This window comes from Mesoplodon mirus (genome assembly GCF_964341445.2).
Source record: "Mesoplodon mirus genome assembly, chromosome: X".
Classification (NCBI taxonomy): Eukaryota; Metazoa; Chordata; class Mammalia; order Artiodactyla; family Ziphiidae; genus Mesoplodon; species Mesoplodon mirus.
In genome coordinates this window covers 14,491,043-14,513,136 of record NC_138981.1, presented here as the reverse complement: position 1 = coordinate 14,513,136, position 22,094 = coordinate 14,491,043, and the positions used below count along the sequence as shown (strand labels likewise).

The following is a 22,094-nucleotide window of genomic DNA, read 5'->3' as shown; positions in this document are numbered from 1 at the left end:
TGTTTTTTTCCCTCAAGACTGCTTTGGCTATTCGGGGTCTTTTGTGTCTCCATACAAATTTTAAGATTTTTTGTTCTAGTTCTGTAAAAAATGCCATTGGTAATTTGATAGGGATTGCATTGAATCTGTAGATTGCTTTGGGTAGTATAGTCATTTTACTATAGTCAACATACAGTATTGATTCTTCCAGTCTGGGAACATGGTCTATCTCTTCATCTGTTTATATCATCTTTAATTTCATTCATCAGTGTCTTATAGTTTTCTGCATACAGGTCTTTTGTCTCCCTAGGGAGGTTTATTCCTAGGTATTTTATTCTTTTTGTTGCAGTGGTAAATGGGAGTGTTTCCTTAATTTCTCTTTCAGGTTTTTCATCATTAGTGTATAGGAATGCAAGAGATTTCTGTGCATTAATTTTGTATCCTGCAACTTTACCAAATTCATTGATTAGCTCTAGTAGTTTTCTGGTGGCATCTTTAGGATTCTATATGTATAGTATCATATCATCTGCAAACAGTGACAGTTTTACTTCTTCTTTTCCAAATTGTATCCCTTTTATTTATTTTTCTTCTCTGATTGCTGTGGCTAGGACTTCCAAAATTGTGTTGAATAATAGTGGCAAGAGTGGACATCCTTGTCTTGTTCCTGATCTTAGAGGAAATGTTTTCAGTTTTTCACCATTGAGAATGTTTGCTGTGGGTTTGTTGTATATGGCCTTTATTATGTTGAAGAGGGTTCCCTCTATGCCCACTTTCTGGAGAGTTTTTATCATAAATGGGTGTTGAATTTTGTCAAAAGCTTTTTCTGCATCTATTGAGATGATATGGTTTTTATTCTTCAATTTTTTAATATGGTGTATCACATTGATTGATTTGCATACATTGAAGAATCCTTGCATCCCTGGGATAAATCCCACTTGATCATGGTGTATGATCCTTTTAATGTGTTGTTGGAATCTGTTTGCTAGGATTTTGTTGAGGATTTTTGCATCTATATTCATGAGTGATATTGGTCTGTAATTTTCTTTTTTTGTAGTATCTTTGTCTGGTTTTGGTATCAGGGTGATGGTGGCCTCATAGAATGAGTTTGGGAGTGTTCCTTCCTCTGCAATTTTTTGGAAGAGTTTGAGAAGGATGGGTGTTAGCTTTTCTCTAAATGTTTGAGAGAATTCACCTGTGAAGCCATCTGGTCCTGGACTTTTGTTTGTTGGAAGATTTTTAATCACAGTTTCAATTTCATTACTTGTGATTGGTCTGTTCATATTTTCTGTTCCTTCCTGGTTCAGTCTTGGAAGGTTATACCTTTCTAAGAATTTGTCCATTTCTTCCAGGTTGTCCATTTTATTGGCATAGAGTTGCTTGTAGTAGTCTCTTAGGATGCTCTGTATTTCTGCGGTGTCCGTTGTAACTTCTCCTTTTTCATTTCTAATGTTATTGATTTGAGTCCTCTCCCTCTTTTTCTTGATGAGTCTGGCTAATGGTTTATCAATTTTGTTTATCTTCTCAAAGAACCAGCTTTTAGGTTTATTGATCTTTGCTATTGTTTTCTTTGTTTCTATTTCATTTATTTCTGTTTTGATCTTTATGATTTCTTTCCTTGTACTAACTTTGGGTTTTGTTTATTCTTCTTCTCTAGTTCCTTTAGGTGAAACGTTAGATTGTTTAAGATTTTTCTTGTTTCTTGAGGTAGGCTTGTATAGCTATAAACTTCCCTCTTAGAACTGCTTTTGCTGCATCCCATAGGTTTTGGATCATCGTGTTTTCATTGTCATTTGTCTCCAGGTATTTTTTGATTTCCCCTTTGATTTCTTCAGTGATCTTTTGGTTATTTAGTAACGTATTGTTTAGCCTCCTTGTATTTGTGTTTTTTACAGTTTTTTTCCTGTAATTGATTTCCAGTCTCAGAGGATTGTGGTCAGAAAAGATGCTTGATATGATTTCAATTTTCTTAAATTTTCCGAGGCTTGCTTTGTGACCCAAGATGTGATCTCTCCTGGAGAATGTTCCATGTGCACTTGAGAAGAAAGTGTATTCTGCCACTTTTGGTGGAATGTTTTATAATTTTCAATTAGATCTGTTTTTTATTTTATTTATTTATTTTTTTTGCGGTATGCGGGCCTCTCACTGTTGTGGCCTCTCCCGTTGTGGAGCACAGGCTCCGGACGCGCAGGCCCAGCGGCCACGGCTCACGGGCCCAGCCTCTCCGCGGCATGCGGGATCTTCCTGGATCAGGGCACGAACCCGTATCCCCTGCATCGGCAGGCAGACTCTCAACCACTGCGCCACCAGGGAAGCCCCGATCTGTCTGTTTTTTTTGTGTCATTTAAAGCTTGTGTTTCCTTATTTATTTTCTGTTTGGATTATCTGTCCATTGGCGTAAGTGGGATGTTAAAGTCCCCTACTATTATTTTGTTACTGTCAGTTTCTCCTTTCATGGTTCTTAGCATTTGCCTTATGTATTGAGGTGCTCCTATGTTGGTTGCATAAACATTTATAATTGTTATTTCTTCTTCTTGGATTGATCCCTTGATCATTATGTAGTGTCCTTCTTTGTCTCTTGTAACAGTCTTTATTTTAAAGTCTATTTTATCTGATACAAGTATTGCTACTCCAGCTTTCTTTTGATTTCCATTTGCATGGAATATCTTTTTCCATCCCTTTGCTTTCAGTCTGTGTGTGTCCCTAGGTCTGAAGTGGGTCTCTTGTAGACAGTGTATATATGGGTCTTGTTTTTGTATCCATTGAGCCAGTCCGTGTCTTTTTGTTGGGGCATTTAATCCATTTACATTCAAGGTTATTATCGATATGTATGTTCCTGTTACCATTTTCTTAATTGTTTTTGGTTTGTTTTTGTGGATCTTTTTCTTCTCTTGTGTTTCCTGCTTAGAGAAGTTTCTTTAGCATTTGTTGTAAAGCTGGTTTGGTGGTGCTGAATTCTCTTAGCTTTTGTTTGTCTGAAAAGCTTTTGACTTCTCCATCGAATCTGAAAGATCCTTGCCAGGTAGAGTATTCTTGGTTGTAGGTTTTTCCCTTTCATCACTTTAAATATGTCCTGCCTCCCCCTTCTGGCTTGCACAGTTTCTGCTGAAAGATCAGCTGTTAACCTTATGGGGATTCCCTTGTATGTTATTTGTTGCTCTTCCCTTGCTGCTTTTAATATTTTTTCTTTGTATTTAATTTTTGATAGTTTGATTAATATGTGTCTTGGTGTGTTTCTCCTTGAATTTTTTCTGTATGGGATTCTCTGCACTTCCTGGACTTGATTGAGTATTTCCTTCCCCTAACATGTTAGGGAAGTTTGCAACTATAATCTCTTCAAAAATTTCCTAGTCCCTTTCTGTTTCTCTTCTTCTTCTTCTGGGACCCCTATAATTCGAATGTTGGTGCATTTAATGTTGTCCCAGAGGTCTCTGAGATTGTCTTCAATTCTTTTCATTTTTTTTCTTTATTCTGCTCCTCAGCAGTTACTTCCACCATTTTGTCTTCCAGCTCACTTATTTGTTCTTTTGCCTCTGTTATTCTGTTATTGGTTCCTTCTAGTGTATTTTTCATTTTGGTTGTTGTGTTGTGCATCTTTGTTTGTTTGTTTTTTAGTTCTCGTAGACGTTTGTTAAACATTTCTTGTGTTTTCTCAGTCTGTGCTTCCATTCTGTTTCCGAGATTCTGGATCATCTTTACTATCGTTACTCTGAATTCTTTTTCAGGTAGATTGCCTATTTCCTCTTCATTTATTTGGTCTTGCAGGTTTTTACCTTGCTCCTTCATCTGTGACATATTTTTTTGCTCTCTCTCTCTTTTTTTTTTTAATGAGTGGGGTTGTGTTCCTGTTTTACTGGTTGTTTGGCCTGATGCTTTCCACGCTGGAGTTTGTAGGCTGTTGGGTAGAGCTGGGTCTTGGTGCTGAGATGAGGAACTCTGTGAGGCCTCACTCTGATGAATATTCCCTGGGGTCTGAGGTTCTCTGTTAGTCCAGTGGTTTGGACTTGGAGCTCCCACCACAGGAGCTTCCACCTGACCCCGGGCTTGTGAATCAAGATCCTGCAAGCTGCATGGGGCAGCAAAAAAAGAACAATGACAAAGTAAAAAATAAAATTAGACTAGGAAGGTAACAGATATGTTAGAAAGAATGTAAAAATAAAAATATAGATGAATCAACAGCTGGAAGGTAAATCGGTACCACAATAGTAAAAAAGAGAAGGTGGGAAAAGAAAAAAAAAAGGCAGGGTTGGGGGGAAGGCCTTAGCTGTGGAGGGCGGGGCCTAAGCAAGGGCAAGGTTTGGGTGGTGGGCAGGGCCAGTGCTCAGGACCCAACAGGGCTGGAAAAGGCCCTGGGGTCTGTGTGGGGTGGGGCTTAGGCATGGGATTACATACAAAGGAAAACCTTTGTATTGAAATATGGTTAGCAAAATATTACAGAACAAATTTGTAATCTAGTAACTTAAATAACAACTCTAGTGATATTCAGTAAGGAGATCTGGTGGCAGTTCTCATAACTACCTAATTTCAAATCTGTGAGGGGCATGAACAATAGTTTGGTATACCTGCAACAGCTGTGATGTGATATGAAAAGAGCTTTGATTTCTGTTGGTGGCAAAGTCACAGGTCCTGGTAAATTACTGTGGTTCTTTGACTACATCCGTAATTAAAGGCAATGTTACATTTTACTTTGGAGCTGGGTGGTGGTGACTTGCTGCGCACCAGTGTGAATGTACTTAATGCCACTAAACTGTATACTTACAGATGGTTAAAATGGTAAATTTCACGTTATGTTTGTTTTACTACAAAAAAATTCAGAAGAAAAAAATTTCCAGAGGTTAGTGAAAATAAAAATGTGTGTGTGTGTGTGTGTGTGTGTGTGTGTTTTTCCCCCAGCCAAGTTTACCTGAATTCTATCCATGGTTCCCAGTTAAGAGTCCCTGGCTGAAAACCTATGCTTTAAAGACCTCTGCATTTTACTAGTGCAAAGGATCTGCCATGCCCCAGGTGTGCCTCTAAAGAAAAATAAATGGATAGGAATCATTCCTAATGCCATCACTAATCACTGTTAAGATAAAGGGTGTTGCCTTTTGTCTGTGTATAGTTAAATATTTTAGTTGTACAGAATAAACAATTTTGTGTCCTTAGTTTTTCATTTAAGAGGGTAGCAAAAGAACTTCCCATGTTATTATAAATTCTTCATAAACACCATTTAAGTAGTTATGACATATTCCAGTGTCTGAGCATACCATTATTCTCTTACTCCTGGCCCTACATTTTTTATTTTTTAATTAAAAAAAAAATTTTTATTGAAGTATAGTTGATTTACAATATGTTAATTACTGCTGTACAGCAAAGTGATTCAGTTATACATACATATATATATATATATTCTTTTTTTATAATCTTTTCCATTATGGTTTAATCATAGGATATTGAATATAGGTCCCTGTGCTATGTTGTAGGACCTTGGTGTTTATCCATTCCGTATATATAAAAGCTTACATCTGCTAACCCCGACCTCCTCCCCCTTGGCAACCACCAGTCTGTTAACTATGTCCATGATTCTGTTTCTGTTTCATAGACAGGTTCATTTGTGTCATATTTTAGATTCCACGTGTAAGTGGTATCATATGATATTTGTCTTTCTCGGTCTGATTTACTTCACTCAGTATGATAATCTCTAGGTCCATCCATGTTGCTGCAAATGGCATTATTTCATTCTTTTTAATGGCTGAGTAATATTCCATTGTATGTATGTACCACATCTTTATCCATTCATCTGTCGAGGGACATTTATGGCAACTCTGTTTTTAGTTTTTTGAGCAACCTCCATAGTGTTCCACAGTGGCTGCACCAACTTACATTCCCACCAACAGTGTAGGAGGGTTCCCTTTCCTCCACACCCTCTCCAGCATTTATTATTTGTAGACTTTTTGATGATGCTGGCCCTGCATTTGACCATTTAGATTGTTACCCTATTTGTTAGCACTCCGCACACTGCCAGCTTGCCAGAAAGATGGACCCGAACCCTCCCATCAGCAGAGAAGGAAAGCATCACTCTTTGATGCTTGAAAGGTGGTTACTTTTCAAACTTTTTGCACCAAGGCTCTGTCAGTAGAAAATAAAATCTCATAAAAAACCTGGAGCCCAGAGCTATTTTAGTGTAGAATTTACAACAGTGTTTGATGTTAGTGGCCCTAGGTGACACGTTCCCTGTGACTGTAAATGTGGAGGTGGAGGAATTCACAGTGCTCTTTCGGTGATGAATGGTAAACAAGATGGAGTTGGGCTGGCTGGCACCTTCCATTAAAATTGTGTATGGGCCGGGACAGCCCCAAGCTGGAATTGAAATGATTGCACAGCATGATGTTGGCAGGTGGTTCCTCTGTGCTCCCAGCAGGAGGGAAACCCACCGGTCACCTGCATTTGCCTCTATGCCCCACTTCCCCTTCCACCAGACAATCCTTGCTGATGTGATTTTCCTTGGACCACTGTCATGCAGTGACACCTCAGAGATGGTTGCGGGTTCAGTTCCAGGCCACTGCAATAAAGCGAATATTGCAGTAAAGCAGGTCACGTGATTATCTTGGTTTTTCAGTGCATACAGAAATTACTTATGTTTAAACTAAAGTGTGCAATAGCACTGTGTCCAAAAAAAAATGTACACACCTTAATTAAAAAAATACTTTATTGCTAAAAAATGTGAACTGTTATCTCAGCCTTCAGCGAGTTGTAGTGGTAATGTCAAAAATCACTGATCACAGATCACCATAACGAATAGAATAACAGTGGAAAAGTGTGAAATATTGTGAGAATTACCAAAATGTGACATTACCAAAATGTGACACAGAGATACGAAGTGAGCAAATGCTGTTGGAAAAATGGCACCGATAGACAGACACTTGACGCAGGGCTGCCACAAACCTTCAATTTGTAAAAAACACAATATCTGCAAAGCGCAGTACCTCTAAGTGCAATAAAACAAGGTACGCCTGTATGTTTTTTATTAGGAAGAATTTCTAACGTAGAAAAGTAGAAAATAGTATAATGACTCTCCAGGTACCCAGCATCCACAGTGATCAACTCATGGGCAGTCTTGTTTCCAATCCTGGTCCCCATCCATTTCTTCCGTCAAAGTATTTTGAAGTGAATCATTTCATTTCATTCAGAAATATTTCCGTTTTTACTTAAAAAATATAACTATAATCCCATGATCACAGTTAAAATTATAAGAGTTTCTTATTATCAAACCACCTTGGTCCTAGTTGATGCAGGACCTGTAGATGGCGCTCTCCATTAGCAGTGTCTCTAGACCTTGAGTCAAGGTAGAGGAGCATAGAGTCACAGGTCAAGTCCATTCAAGGCCATATTTAGACCTTGGTCTGGACTACGTGTTGGCAGTTTCCTTCTACCTTCTCATTGTTACCCTCAGGCTCCAGTCTAGGGGCTGAGTTAGGCCCAGGGGATAGTCTGAGGTGTTGGAGTCTACCTTTGAGGGGCCTCTACCTTTTTCTGCTGCCATATTATCTTGATGTAGCCTGGCCTTTTGTCAGGTGTTGGGAGGGTTGGGGGGGTTCTCTCCTGAGACAATAATTTAAAAGAAGAAAAAATAATTTAAAAAACAGGCATTATTGCCCTTGTATCAGTTAGATTAGGCTCAGTTGTGTATAACAGAAAGCATCCTCCCAAACCAGTGGTTTATGTATGTAAGGATTTGTGTTTCTCTTTTGAAAATCCAAAAGTAGGTGGTCCAGGGTGGGCCTGGAAGCTCCACACTTACCAGAGACACATGCTCATTCTATCTTAGTTGATCTTTCTTACTGCATTCTTACTGTATCACGTTATGGTCCAAGACGCTGTCGGAGCAGTAGCAACCATTTGCCCTTGGGTGCAGAAAGGAGGAAGAGGGGAAAGGCAAAATGATATATGCCAGCTGTCTATCTCCTTTTATAAGGGATTTCCGTAAAAGCCCCACCCAGCAACTTCTACGTTCCTCTCATTAGCCAGATTCGGTCATACGACCACACCTACCTACAAGGGAAGCTAGGGACCTAGCACAAGTACCACTTGGGATGTTGGTGGAGTACCTTCTGTGTACACAGAATTATTCTAGATTCAGTGGAGCATCATAGAAAATCATAATGTTGGCCCTGGCCTCAAGGAACTGATATTCCTGGCAGTTACTTCCAGTGCTTCCTGATTTCAATAAAATGCCAGGCTGCTGGAGCTTTGTTAAAAGGAGCACCACAGGCTGGAGGGGTGGTGGCCACAGGTTTCAACTGGCCTTCTCAAGAGATCAAAAGAAATAGCTTGGAAGCTGCCAACCGAAGGTGGCAGCTAAAGGATTTGGAACTGTTTGAAGGAAAGGAAATTCTCATATTCAAAAACTTTGAAAGATCATCAGTTTAATGAGTTGGGGACCAAGTCAAGACATTTTAAAAAGTCAGAGTTCTTATAAATCTCAGAGCTTGTCTTGCAGATAACAGGTGTCTCTCTAACATGTTCTTGGATACATGCTGAATGTTTAGAGAATGTGAGGAACTTTGATGAGGGTTAATACCTAGCCTGCAAATAACACTTTAGGACAGTAGTCTGATGCAGATACTCTTGCTTGTCGGAGGAAGAGTGTCTCTTACACACGTGCCCCATCCTTTAGCCAGATAAACAGTTCATCCCTCTGACTTTCACCACATCCAGCCCCCTGGCTTCTGCAGGCTTCTTGTGCTGCCTTTCTTTCTGTGTGTGTCCATATGTCATGGACTGGTGACAGAAGGATTGGATATGCGATCTAGATGTCACAAATAGGACTTTCCAAACGATGAATACCTACTGGTCTCTAAGTGGCAGATGGTGATGAGGGTAGTACTGGAAAGAGGGAACCTCTTTTCATGATTTAGTTAACAGCAGGACATATTTGCTCATAGGAAACTGATCCCAAGAAGCAATGCACATCTCTTGATCTCATCTTTACCCACATTTTAATACCATAGAACCACAGTAATGTAGAAGTAAAAAGCCATCTTGAGGCTCTAGACCCTTTGTTTGGCAAGTAGTTGTGTCTCAGAGATTTATGGAACTGGTACAATGTAACAAGATACCACCCATCTATGTAGAACCTGCCCTGCTTTAGGCACTGGACCAGGTGTTCTCCATTCATTGTTTCCAGGCCTTCAAGCTGTGTATTATCCTGTGAGAAGAAGCAGTGTATAATAAGGTATGAGAATTTTCAGCCTCTCCTCCTCCCAACCCCAGTTCCATTCCTGGGCTTTCACTGAGCTGAAATGGAATTATGAGAGACAGGATGAGACTGAGAGGATCTGAGATCTGATTTTCACTGGAAAGGGCAGAGAATTACTGGTGGGAGAGAAAAGAATAAATTCAGAAGGTGAGGGGGAGAAGGAGAAAAGGGAAGAGCTGCCTCCAGATGGTTGGAGGAGATTTGAAAGGTTAGAGTGAGAGACGATGGAAATATTGGAGACATTTATTGGAGAGGAGGAGGGCTGATTGGAAATCTTTAAGTCGAAGCCCCTTTTGGCATTTTTGAGAGAATTCAATAGATATTTGAATTGTTTTCCAGTTACTTTTAAATATTGGACTGGATGAAACACTGGGCTAAGATGGGTTACAAAGTGGCCCAGCTTTATATGGCTTACAGCCCATATTTTAAAGTGAAGAAATTGAGCCTTGATTAGGCTAAAAAAGTTGTAGTAACTTGTTGAATTTGTGTGCATGTGTGTGTATGTACTATATGTGTTGTATGTATATACATATGTGTGTGCAAGTGTGTATGCATATTTTTTCCACAGAAAGTGAAAATAAGAGAGTCAAGGCAAGAGACAGAGAGGGTTTGGTACCTTCATTTCTAGCAATAGGACAGAGTAGATACCCTGAAACAAAGAAGCAAACAAACAAATAAATAACCTAAAAATTAATTAGCTGAACTGACAGGAAGTTAGAGCAATTCTTAGAGTCTAAAAACAATGAGAAAGAAAGAAAAAATAGGAAATCTGAATAGTTTCATAGCTAGTAGGGTAATTGAATCAGTATTTTGAAAGTTTATTACAAAGCAACAGGTCCAGATTTTACAGACAAATTTTACCAGATATTTAAGGTACAGATAATTCCACTAATACACAAACTCTCCAGGAGGTGAAGCTCCAGGGGGTCCTCAAATCACGTTATGAAGTCACATTACCTTGCTATCAATACCAGGCAAGGACAGCAAATGAAGGGATAATTGCATCTCATTTAGAAACATTTTTGCAGGACTCGTAAGCAAAATATTAACCAACCAAATACAGCAATGTATAAAAAGGTATTATGTCATGACCAAGTTTGGATTGTCTGAAGAAAGCAAATTTGGTTTAATGTTAGAAAATCTACTTATATAACTTACCAACACTAAGAGATTAAAGAAGAAAAAATATATAATGTCTCAATCAGTGCAGAAAGCGCATTCACTAGAATTCAGCGTCCATTTATGCTAAAGAAAAAATCAGTAAACTAGAAGTAAAAGGGAAATTCCTTAACCTTATGACAGGAATCTACAGAAAACCCACGTTAAACAACCTGCTTACCAGTGAAACTTTAAAAAGCAATCTGTGTAACATTAGGGACTAGGCAAGGTTGCCTATTACCATCTATTCTACTCAGCATCCTTGTAGAGGGGCCGGCTTGAAAGAAGACAGAAAAAGAAATAGAAAGTATAAGGGTTGAAAATGAAGGGGGGGAAAACAGTTATTTGCTGATGACTGTTGGTTGGAATATTACTCCCAAATATTCACTCCCTCCCTGTAATAGATTATACACTCCCACCCACTTTTGGGTGCGTTACCCATGAGTCCCACAGGGCGGGTTTAATGCCCTCCTGTCTGCCTTTGGGCTCGACCATGTCACGTGCTTTGACCAATGGGACATGTAACTGGGATTGTGCACCATTTGGCTCCTGCCCTTGGCTATGAGAACAGCACGTCCTAGAGAGTGGCCACTGTTTCATCTTGAGACCCAGAATGAGAAGACATGTAGAGGCCAGCCTGGCCCAGCAAAACCCAGAGAAATGGCAGCCTGCCTCAGCTTTAATCTAATGCAAGCAAAAAATACTTTGTGAACTATTGGCCAAAAGCTTATTGATAAATATACTGGTGATATGAATGTCTGCAAAGAAAACCCAAAAGAAGCTACAGATGAATTATTAAAATTAATAAGAGCTTAGCAGTGTTCAAAATCGCCTTTCTATTCACGTTTCTTTCTTTCTTTTTTTTTTTTTAACATTTTTTGGCTGCACCGCGTGGCTTGCAGGGTCTTAGTTCCCTGACCAGGGATTGAACCCGTGCCCCCTGCAGTGAAAGCACAGAGTCTTAACCACTTACCACCAGGGAAGTCCCTCTATTCACATTTCTAATCCCCAGCAGCAAACTGTTCAGGAACATTAGTTAAAAATGCTATTTACGGGCTTCCCTGGTGGCGCAGTGGTTGAGAGTCCGCCTGCCGATGCAGGGGACACGGGTTTGTGCCCTAGTCCGGGAAGATCCCACATGCCGTGGAGCGGCTGGGCCCATGAGCCATGGCTGCTGAGCCTGTGCGTCCGGAGCCTGTGCTCCGTAGTGGGAGAGGCCACAACAGTGAGGGGCCCGTGTACTGCAAAAAAAAAAAAAAAAAAAAAATGCTATTTACATTTCTGTAGCTTTGTAATATAGTTTGAAATCAGGGAGCGTGATGCCTGCAGCTTGGTTCTATTCAGGGTCTTATGTGGTTCTGTACACACTTTAGGATTGTTTGTTCTATTTCTATGAAGAATGTTATTGGGATTTTAATAGGGATTGTGTTGAATGCTTTGGGTAATATAGGCATTTTAACAATATTAATTCTTCCAGGACATGAGCACAGAATGTATATTTCCTTTTATTTGTGTCATTTGCACTTTCTTTCATCAGTGTCTTATAGTTTTTAGTGTACAGGTCTTTCACCTCCTTGGATAATTTATTCCTAGGAATTTTATTCTTTTTGATGCAATTGTAAATGGGATTGTTTTTTAAATTTCTCTTTCTAATAGTTTGTTGTTAGTACATAGAAACTTAACAGGTTATGGTAGTGCATATTTGAAAGTTGCCAAGAGAGTAGCTTTGTGTAGTGACAGATGGTAATTAGACTTAGTGTGGTGATCATTTTGCAGTATTTACAAATATCAAATCATTACCTTTCACATCTGAAACTAATATAATGTTATATGTCAGTTATACCTCAATGAAAATACTATTTACAATGCTATAAAAGTATGTTAGAAAAAATGTTTAATATACGCAAAATCTGTATGGAGAAAATCATAAATCCTATTGAAAGACATTTTCAAAGACCTGAATAAATGGAGATAACCATGTTTATGAGTAGGAAAACTCAATATTATATAAATGTCATTTCTTCCCAAATTGATCCATAGATTCAAAGCAAGTCCAATCAAAAGTCCAACATTTTTCTTTGTATATGTTTTTAAGTTTTCTAAAATTTGTGTAGACTAACAAATGGCCAAGAATAACCAAGATGAACATAAAGATGTGCTGATGACAGCCAAATCTGTTTCTACCTCTAATTTGGGCTCAAGATTTATCTTCAGTTGCCATCTAGCTTTTGTACAATATACTGGACACTGAATATTCATAGTTCTATTTATATAAATACTTATATACATATCTCAAACTCAACGTGGCCTAGAATGAAGTCACCATGACTACTTCAAGGCTGCTGCTTCTGTTATGTTTCTTGTGCTTCTGGATGGCCCTGCTGTCCTCCCAGGCCCCATAGCTAGAAATTTGGGAGGGATCTAATGCTCTTCCTTTTCCCCATTCTCCATCACTACTGCCATTGCCTTAGTCCTGGCCTTTGTCCTTGCCTGGACTGTTGAAATCACCTTCTGAATATTCTTTGCCTCACGTCTCTTCCTTTTCCAGACCATCTTCCACATGTATGCTAGGGTGGTCTTTCTAGATCTGATTGTGTCAACCTGATGAAGACCCATCACCTTCAGGATAAAACCCAAACTCCTTTAAGATTTGGCCTGTATCCTCAGCCAATCTCTCATCATAATTCCATGTGTATCTTTTGCTTCAGTAGAGTAGTTTCCTCGCAGTTTTTCAAGTTTGCCAAGCTGCTTCTCTGCTTTTTCATTTAGAATATTCTTCCTTCTCCCACTTTTTGATTAACTTCTACAAGTACTTCAAGACCCAGCTCAAGTGACACCTCCCTGGTAGAACCTTCCCTGATCCCACCCTACGCTCCTATGTGTTGTCTTTCTCCAGAGCATTTATCATCACAGCATAGTAATTGATGTTCTAGTCTGTTCCCCTGTGATGAATCTGTTTATATATAGACTGTATCTCAATTGTGCTTGACTATTTAGATCTTAGACAGTCATAAGTTGTTTGTCCACTTCTCATAAAATGTCAACTGTTTAACTTAGTGAATCCGTGTGTGTGTGTGTGTGTGTGTGTGTGTAAGGAGTTCTTTCCTGAAAGCAACTAGCATTGCAAAAAGTTGCTCATTAGCCAAATCATTTTTAATTAGGTTTGCTAGATCTCTTCTTGAATGTAGCCCCGAGTAGCGTGGCTTAAAAGGCATATCTAATCTGCTGGATTTTTTTTTTCAGTTAAAACATCTGGATCCATTTTTACTGTTTGATGAATTTAAAGGCGGTAGACCAGGTGGATTTCCTGATCACCCGCACCGAGGTTTTGAAACAGTAAGTAAAAGAATTTGACCCCAAAATTGTGTATTTTAAAATTTACCTCTGTTCTTTTTTTTTTTTTTTAAAGATATTGTATTCTTATTATGTAACTGCTACACTTCCACTTTTTATTTATTTATTTATTTATTTTTGGCTGTGTTGGGTCTTCGTTTCTGTGAGAGGGCTTTCTCCAGTTGTGGTGAGCAGGGGCCACTCTTCATCGCGGTGCGCGGGCCTCTTACTGTCGCGGCCTCTCCCGTACCAGAGCACAGGCTCCAGACACGCAGGCTCAGTAGTTGTGGCTCATGGGCTTAGTTGCTCCACGGCATGTGGGATCTTCCCAGACCAGGGCTCAAACCCGTGTTCGCTGCATTGGCAGGCAGATTCTTAACCACTGCGCCACCCAGGGAAGCCCTTACCTCTGTTCTTAAAATTAGTAATCACTTCTAATAGTTCAAATTTAAGAGCAATGAATAATAGGCAAAAATTAATTTATAAGTTCCTGGCTATAGACTGGTTGTTAACAGAATTGTAATATCTATTTTACGTGAAATATATTCAATTTTAAATATTTACTGTTTTTAATCTTCTTTGAATTCGTTTGAATTTGTGCCACTGGATATATTCCTGTCTGAGCAGTTAAAAAAGGCAAGAATTGGCTTCTTAAAGTATTTATATAATTAAAATAATTTATTGGAGGTAGAAGAAACAATTTAAGATGTGATTAAAATACTTTTATATAAAAACCTGCTTCTCTTCAAGAATTTTCAGAAATGTTTAATCTCATGTAGTATAATATTTTAAACCCCAAAAGACAATCCAAGAACACTATTAGTATTTAACTCAGTTCTAAGGAGTTATACAATCAAGGGGCCGAAACAGAACGTGGCCTAAAAATTAGAATTTTAAGGCCAAATATATACATTTACAAATTTAACTGTAAAGTTTATAGAGATTCTGCTGAACACTTATTTTCAGTTTTAGTTCAGTGAGAAAATAAGAACGTGTAATATAATATTGGGGCCCTTTCAAAGATTCCCATTCTCCACACACACAGATATTGTGGGGAAAGATGCAGGGACAGTTCCCAGCAAAGTTCAGTCACCTGCTCCCTGAGGAAAACCTGTATTCTAAGGAAACAGACCAGGGCTTAGTGTGTTTGTGAAGTCCATTACTGAATGAGTAAATATTTATTGATGTCTGGTGACATGAAGCATGGTGTCAGGTGATCTTTTGTATGTTGGGATGTGTGTGTTTGTGTGTTGGGGAAACTGGGCAGAGGCAGAGGAAGGGGAAGCTAATGAAGAATGAGGCACGACCCCTGCTTGCCTCCAGTATGGGGTTTAGTTAAGGATGTAAAAGATGGACAGGTAAAGAGTTAACCTCTGCAGTGTGAAAATAGAATAAGCCTAGAAGCTTCTGGAAACAGTATGAAGGATTAAGGTCGTTGGACTGGTTTCCATTTGTCACTTAGCCATTTGCCTTCCGGTTCTCTTCTCTGTGACTTCGGGGCCACTGTGCCTTGCTTTACAGCAGTAATGGAAGGCATGCCTTTCACCCTGCCTACACTCATGCTGAGTTCTGACTCGGCTTCTGGAACAGGTCTCCCTACTGTGCTCTTCTGCTTCTGGTATCAGGACATTCTGACCACTCCATCCCACAGCTCCAGCTACCATTTTACTAATCCTTCAAGATCTTTTCAGATATTACTGTCTCCATCATGTTTTCCAGACAGTCCCGAGAGGATACCCTTTCTCCTTCATTTGGCCCCCATAGCATTAGATTTTTCCACTCATACATGTTAGATCTTTATGGTGGCCTTGATCATATTCTGTTTTGTATTAAAATGAGAAATTGCCTCAACCTCCCCCTCCCACACCCAAGAGGACTGTAAGTTTCTTCAGCTCAGATCATCCCGCCCATCTCCATGTTCTCCTAGTGGAGATTCTCAGTCAGTCCTGGCTGAATTTAATTGAATAATAAAAAGAGATGGCTTCTGCTGAAGATGATGAATATATTAAATAAAATGAATGATGAAACACATTGCTTTCCTTTCCATTATTGAAAGAAAATTTAATTTCCTTTCTTTCTTTTTTTTTTTTTTTTTTTTTTGCCACACCACGCTGCAGGATCTTAGTTCCCTGAGCAGGGATCAAACCCGCTCCAGGGACGTCCCTAATTTCCTTTCTAAGTTAAAATTTATAAATTGTACAGTGCTCAATGTTAAACTACTCTGGGAAGGGGTCCAGCTGTAGAATATCGATTTTCGGCTCTTTACTTTCTTTTTTTTTTTTGCAGTACGCGGGCCTCTCACTGTTGTGGCCTCTCCCGTTGCGGAGCACAGGCTCTGGATGCGCAGGCTCAGCGGCCATGGCTCACGGGCCCAGCCGCTCCGCGGCATGTGGGATCCTCCCGGACCGGGGCACGAACCCGTGTCCCCTGCATCAGCAGGCGGACTCTCACCCACTGCGCCACCAGGGAAGACTGCGGCCCTTTACTTTTGAGTAAGCATTTTCCTGAAAAGTGTAATTGTAACTATAACCAATCCTTATCATCTGTAGATTCTATATTCGTGAATTCACCTAGTCCCTAAATGTATTTGTAACTGTGGTGCTTGCGCCGTCATTGGCGGGCATGCGCAGAGCAGCCCATTGTGCACATGCTCTCAGCTGAGGGTCATCAAGCACGATGCTCTGCCTTTTTGTCTCAGCTCTCATACTGTAAGCAAGTGTCCTTCTTGAGGTCTATTTAGTGCCACATTTTTGTGCTTTTTGTTGGTGATCTCGCTGTTTTAAATGCCTCCCCCACCCCAGGCATAGTGCTGAAGTGCTGTCCAGTGATCAATCCTAAGTGCAAGAAGGCTGTGAGGGGCCTTATGGACAAAATACGTGTGTTAGAGACTCTTCCTTCAGGCCTGAGTTACACTGCTGCTGGCTGTGAGTTCAGTGTTAATGAATCAGCGATATATATTCAGTAAGGTGTCTTTAAACAGAAGCACACATAACAGGAGGTTACGTATTGATTCTTGGTTGTGACTTGAGCCTCGCAGGAACGTAACCCTGTATCTCCCCAGGAGCAGAGGTTCAGTGTTCGCTCATTCAGTGATCATGGCAACTTTATAGAACATCACTACTGTAAATAACTAGAATCGACTGTACCAGTTTCCCCCAGGAGTGTAGGTAAGCTAAGGACTCAGCTGTCTCTTACTGTGAACTTTTAATAGCCTGCAGTTCAAAACCAGGTCCACTTCTAGGCTCTCCTCACCTCCTCCCTGGAGCATTTTCTACAGGCTTGTTGTAAATTTTGAAAATGCTAATTAGTATAAAGAACAGAGTTAGAATCACCTGTTATCTTACCATCCAGAAATAGGCATTGCTATTTTGGCGTATTTTCTTCCAGTACTTTTTTTACTGGTATGCTGTATATGTTTTGTGTCTTTTTTTCCCCCAACATTATACTGTTAACATTTTCCCAATATTTAAAAAAAGACTAATCTTTGATGGCTTCATTAAGCATCTGCCATGAAATTGTACCAGTTGACATTACCAGAGCAATGTATGAGGCTACTTGTTTTCCTTCAGCATCACCAACACAATATATTTACCCAACTTTTCTTTATCTTTGCCATTTTGACAAGTGAAAAATAATGCTTCATCGGTTTTAATTTGAATTTTTCTTATCTGAGCAAGGTTGGTTATCTTTTCATTCATTTTTGGCTGCATTGGGTCTTCGTTGCAGTGCGTGGGCTTTCTCTAGTTGTGGCGAGCGGGGGCTACACTTCGTTGCGGTGCATGGGCTTCTCATTGCAGTGGCTTCTCTTGTTGTGGAGCACAGGCTCTAGGCGTGCAGGCTTCAATAGTTGTGGCCTGTGGGCTCAGTAGTTGTGGCTCGCAGGCTCTAGAGCGCAGGCTCAGTAGTTGTGGCGCATGGGCTTAGTTGCTCCGTGGCCTGTGGGACCTTCCCAGACCAGTGCTTGAACCCGTGTTCCCTGCATTGGCAGGTGGATTCTTAACCACTGTGCCACCAGGGAAGCCCTTCTTTTCATTTTTAAACATCTTTTTACCATACATGTTTATATTCTTGGCCTATTTTGTTCTGTTGGGTTGGTGGTATTATTCTTATTGCTTTATAAATGCTCTTTGCATATTAAGGAAATCAGGCCCTTTTCAGTGATAGGAGTTGAAATAGTGTTAACAAGGATTTGGCTTGTTTTGCACGCCCCCAAAGGTAGACCTTTAGATACAAAGCATAGATACAACCCAATAGAAGGAAGACCCTTTTTTTTTTTTTTTTTGCGGTACGCGGGCCTCTCACTGCTGTGGCCTCTCCCGTTGCGGAGCACAGGCTCCCGTCACGCAGGCTCAGCAGCCATGACTCACGGGCCCAGCCACTCCGCAGCATGTGGGATCTTCCCCGACCGGGGCATGAACGCGTGTTCCCTGCATCGGCAGGCGGACTCTCAACCACTGCGCCACCAGGGAAGCCCGAAGGAAGACCTTTTTAACAATTCCTTATGCAAAGATGGAATAGGTCCCCTGGATCAGTGATTTTATTATGCCTAGAGAAATACAAGCATGAAGTGCATGTTAACATAATGGGTATGTTATCAAGATAAATGGTCCTCAAAATAGGCTTTGTGCGAGATGAGTCAGTGCTGTGCTGAAATAAAATATTAGAACTCATGTTTATATTTTTAAAGAAAACTGAAATTATGCTGGACTAACACATGAATATAAAATAGAACTAAATATATGTTGTTTAGTCCCTGCTCACATTTTTTTAAACTAATAGTGATACATGATCAAAGAAATGTGGAGAATATTATCCTGCAAAATTCTTATTACCCCAAGTGTGATCCGTGAACCAGCAGTGGTATCACCTGGAATCTCAGGTGCCAACTCAACCTAGGAGTCACTTATCTAGATGACCCTCCAAACCAGAAATATTATTATTTTTTAATTGAAGTATAGTTGATTTACAGTGTTGTGTTAATTTCTGCTGTACAGCAAAGTGATTCAGTTATATATGTGTGTGTGTGTGTGTGTGTGTGTGTATACAGATATACATATAGATATATACTTTTTCATATTCTCTTCCATTGTGGTTTATCACAGGATATTGAATATAGTTCCCTGTGCTCTACAGTAGGTCCTTGTTGTTTATCCATCCTATATATAGTAGTTTGTATCTGCTAATCCCAAACTCCCAATCCATCCCTCCCCCACCCCCACCTTGGCAACCACAAGTCTGTTTTCTATATCTGTGAGTCTGTTTCTGTTTCATAGATAAGTTCATTTGTGTCATATTTTAGATTCCACATATAAGTGATATCATATGGTATTCGTCTTTCTCTTCCTGACTTACTTCACTTAGTATGATAATCTCTAGGTCCATCCATGTTACTGCAAATGGCATTATTTCATTCTTTTTTATGGCTGAGTAGTATTCCGTTGTACATATGTACCACATCTTCTTTATCCAAGAAATATTATAACCCTATGAGCTAGGAACAAGAACCTGACTTTACTGAGTTAATGGCTAATCATTTTCTAAAACTTAACTCTTCGGTTTAGATAGCGAAATATATTCTGTTAAAAACTTGCATAAAAGTTGAGGAAGAAGGAAGGCCCTGGGGGAGGCACAGCTGGTGGTCCCAAGACAAAGGGGAAAATGCACGCAATATTTCCTGCCTGTAGTTTGGACTCCGGGGAGCATTGTTTTGAAAGGCCAAGTGGTAAAGGGTGGAATGATTTTGCAGTTACCTATTTCTGGTCAGGCCTGATATCTTGATTTGTTTAAGGCAACTCTATATGCTCAGAACAAAGAACCATCTGAAAAAATGCGCAACACTCTTCCTTTTTAATCCACACCCTGCCCAAGTTTAGTTTTGCCTGAAAGAGAAGTGCTTCAAGTTCACACACTGTTGATGAACCCTTCACCTACCATTTTTTACCTTTCAAAATCATCCTTTAAATTATAGCCTCAGGACTTTCCAGGTTTTAGCACTGAAAGGCCCATTTTCCTAGGAACCCCTCTGTCCTGGGGAAACCAACGTGGTTGATCATTTCTGCTTCAGTTGAAGAATGGTTAGGAGGAACCGTCCTGCCTGCTTCGCAGGAATGTTTTAGGATGGTCTGCTGCATTCTGTCCTTAGTTGGGCTTAGAAATGTTTTATCAAGTTTTGCACCACAAGCCTCAGCAGGTTCTTTGATTTTGTTCTGGAGAACAAACCCGCTCTGTTTCCAAGGGTGTGCCCATCAGAAAAGGCAGACTAACGTTTACTGGTTGGCATCCAGCAGCGTTTGCATGCAACCTCTGAACAATACCTCTAGAGGAAGGGTAGGGTTCTGTTGATTCACACCTAAAACTTACAACTGGACCCAAACTTCCCGTGTCCCATGCGGCCTGTTTTTTCTAATTTGCGTTGCACTTTCAAACCTAAACCATACCATCGTTGAATCAAAGCTGGGGGAAAAAAAATCTTGATTGAATTCAAAATCCATTCTGGAGGGACTTCCCTGGTGGCGCAGTGGTTAAGAATCCGCCTGCCAATGCAGGGGACACGGGTTCGAGCCCTGGTCCAGGAAGATCCCACATGCCGCGGAGCGACTAAGCCTGTGCACCACAACTACTGAGCCTGCGCGCCACAAATACTGAGCCCGCGAGCCACAACTACTGAAGCCTGTGCACTTAGAGCCCGTGCTCCGCAACAAGAGAAGCCACCGCAATGAGAAGCCCATGCACCACAACGAAGAGCAGCCCCCGCTCGCCGCAACTAGAGAAAGCCTTTGCAAAGCAAAGAAGACCCAACACAGCCAAAAATAAATAAGTAAATAAATTTAATTATGAAAACATAACGTTTAAAAAAGTCCATTCTGGAAAGAAAAAAAATACTCTAGGAAAACTAGGAAAGAAGGATATTTTCTGAACATCAGAAAGACTGTTGTTCAGGGAACATCCTCTTTCATCTCTAACATGGAGGTACTGACATGTTCCTGTCACTGTGAGAAAAAAGATGAGAATGTCTACCAGCACCATCACGATTGAATATGGTTCTGGAAGCTTTGACGCTATTAATAAGAGAGCTATTGGAAAGGAGGAGGACAAATTATTTATTTGTAGGTAATATGCTAATAAAAGGAAACCCCACGGTGGCTGCATCCAGCTTTGGGTGGTGATGTGATTGGAGCACGATGGAGGGCACAGGACTTGTTCTGAAGTTACCGTTACAGTGCAGCATGTGGATTTTAGCGTATACATTTATTTGGTGTGAATTGGGGGTGACACTAACAGATTATAGGAAGGAAGCTAAAGCCACCCTCACCCCCAGGACACCCCTCGGCACCACCATGCTAAGAACATCAACCAAAACCTCTTACTACATGGCTGGATAGAAAATAACTATGCAAAAATCACCCACTTTCCTGCCCAAAGGCAATAGCCAGATATAATGGGGGGGGCAATCCCATTCATAGTAGCAATAAGACCCCTTATAATTCCAGGGCAAAAAGTTCTTCTACTTTGATCCAATTATCCTACTTCTAGGAGTCTAATAATTTCCTGAAAAAAACAAAAACAACATAAGAACGGAGGCTTGTTATACAAATGTTTCTTCCAGTGCGATATTAAAAAGTCAAAAAAAGAAAAAAAGAAACAGAGTAAGTATCCAAAATAAAAGGGAAATGATTATATATGTGGAGATTATATGTAAGGAAATTTTTGTATGTCTGGAAGGTGGAATATTATGCAACATTATTTATAAAAGCAGATATTATAAATAATTTAAATTTTCATGAATCATGGTCTGTTTAAATCAAGGTTTCTCACCCTTGGCGCTATTGACATTTTGGGTGGATCATTCTTTGCTGCGGCGGTCTGTGCATTGTAGGGTGCTCAGCTGCATCCCGTCCCCTTCTCACCAGATGCCGATAGCACCCACTTACCTCCAGTGGCGACAAGAAAAAATGTCTCCAGGTATTATTGCCAGTTGTCCACTTTGGGCAGGGAGGCCACCACATTGCCCCCAGTTGAGAACTAGTGGTTTACATACATGTGTGCATATAATGACATACTACCCAGCTGGTAGAAGAATGTCACAGCTTGATAGATCCTGATAAAGAATAATCTCCATGATAGTTGGAAAGTGACAGAGGCAAGGTACAAAATTGTTATGGCATAATGTGGGATTTGTATAAAGAGCAAAGACTGTACCTTTATCCTTTCCCAGAAATGGTTTATTATTTATTGTGGGAAAGGCGGACTATCTGAATGAATGATGACTCCTACAGATTACATTGATGCAAAGAAAACAAAATTACAGAATTCATGTAACAAACAATACCGAAAGAAGATGGTGCTTAGAGAGAAAACATATAATGACAGATAAAAATGTATATTCACT

At 40.1% G+C, this 22,094-nt stretch overlaps 1 protein-coding gene across 1 annotated transcript in view; it reads left to right on the top strand.

Moving 5' to 3' along the window:
• The window catches only part of PIR (pirin), a 104,567-nt gene that overhangs the window by 5,554 nt on the left and 76,919 nt on the right, over positions 1–22,094 (top strand). Inside the window, 1 exon segment of the mRNA XM_082610378.1 lies at positions 13,616–13,708. Coding sequence (XP_082466504.1) covers positions 13,616–13,708 — 93 coding nt within the window.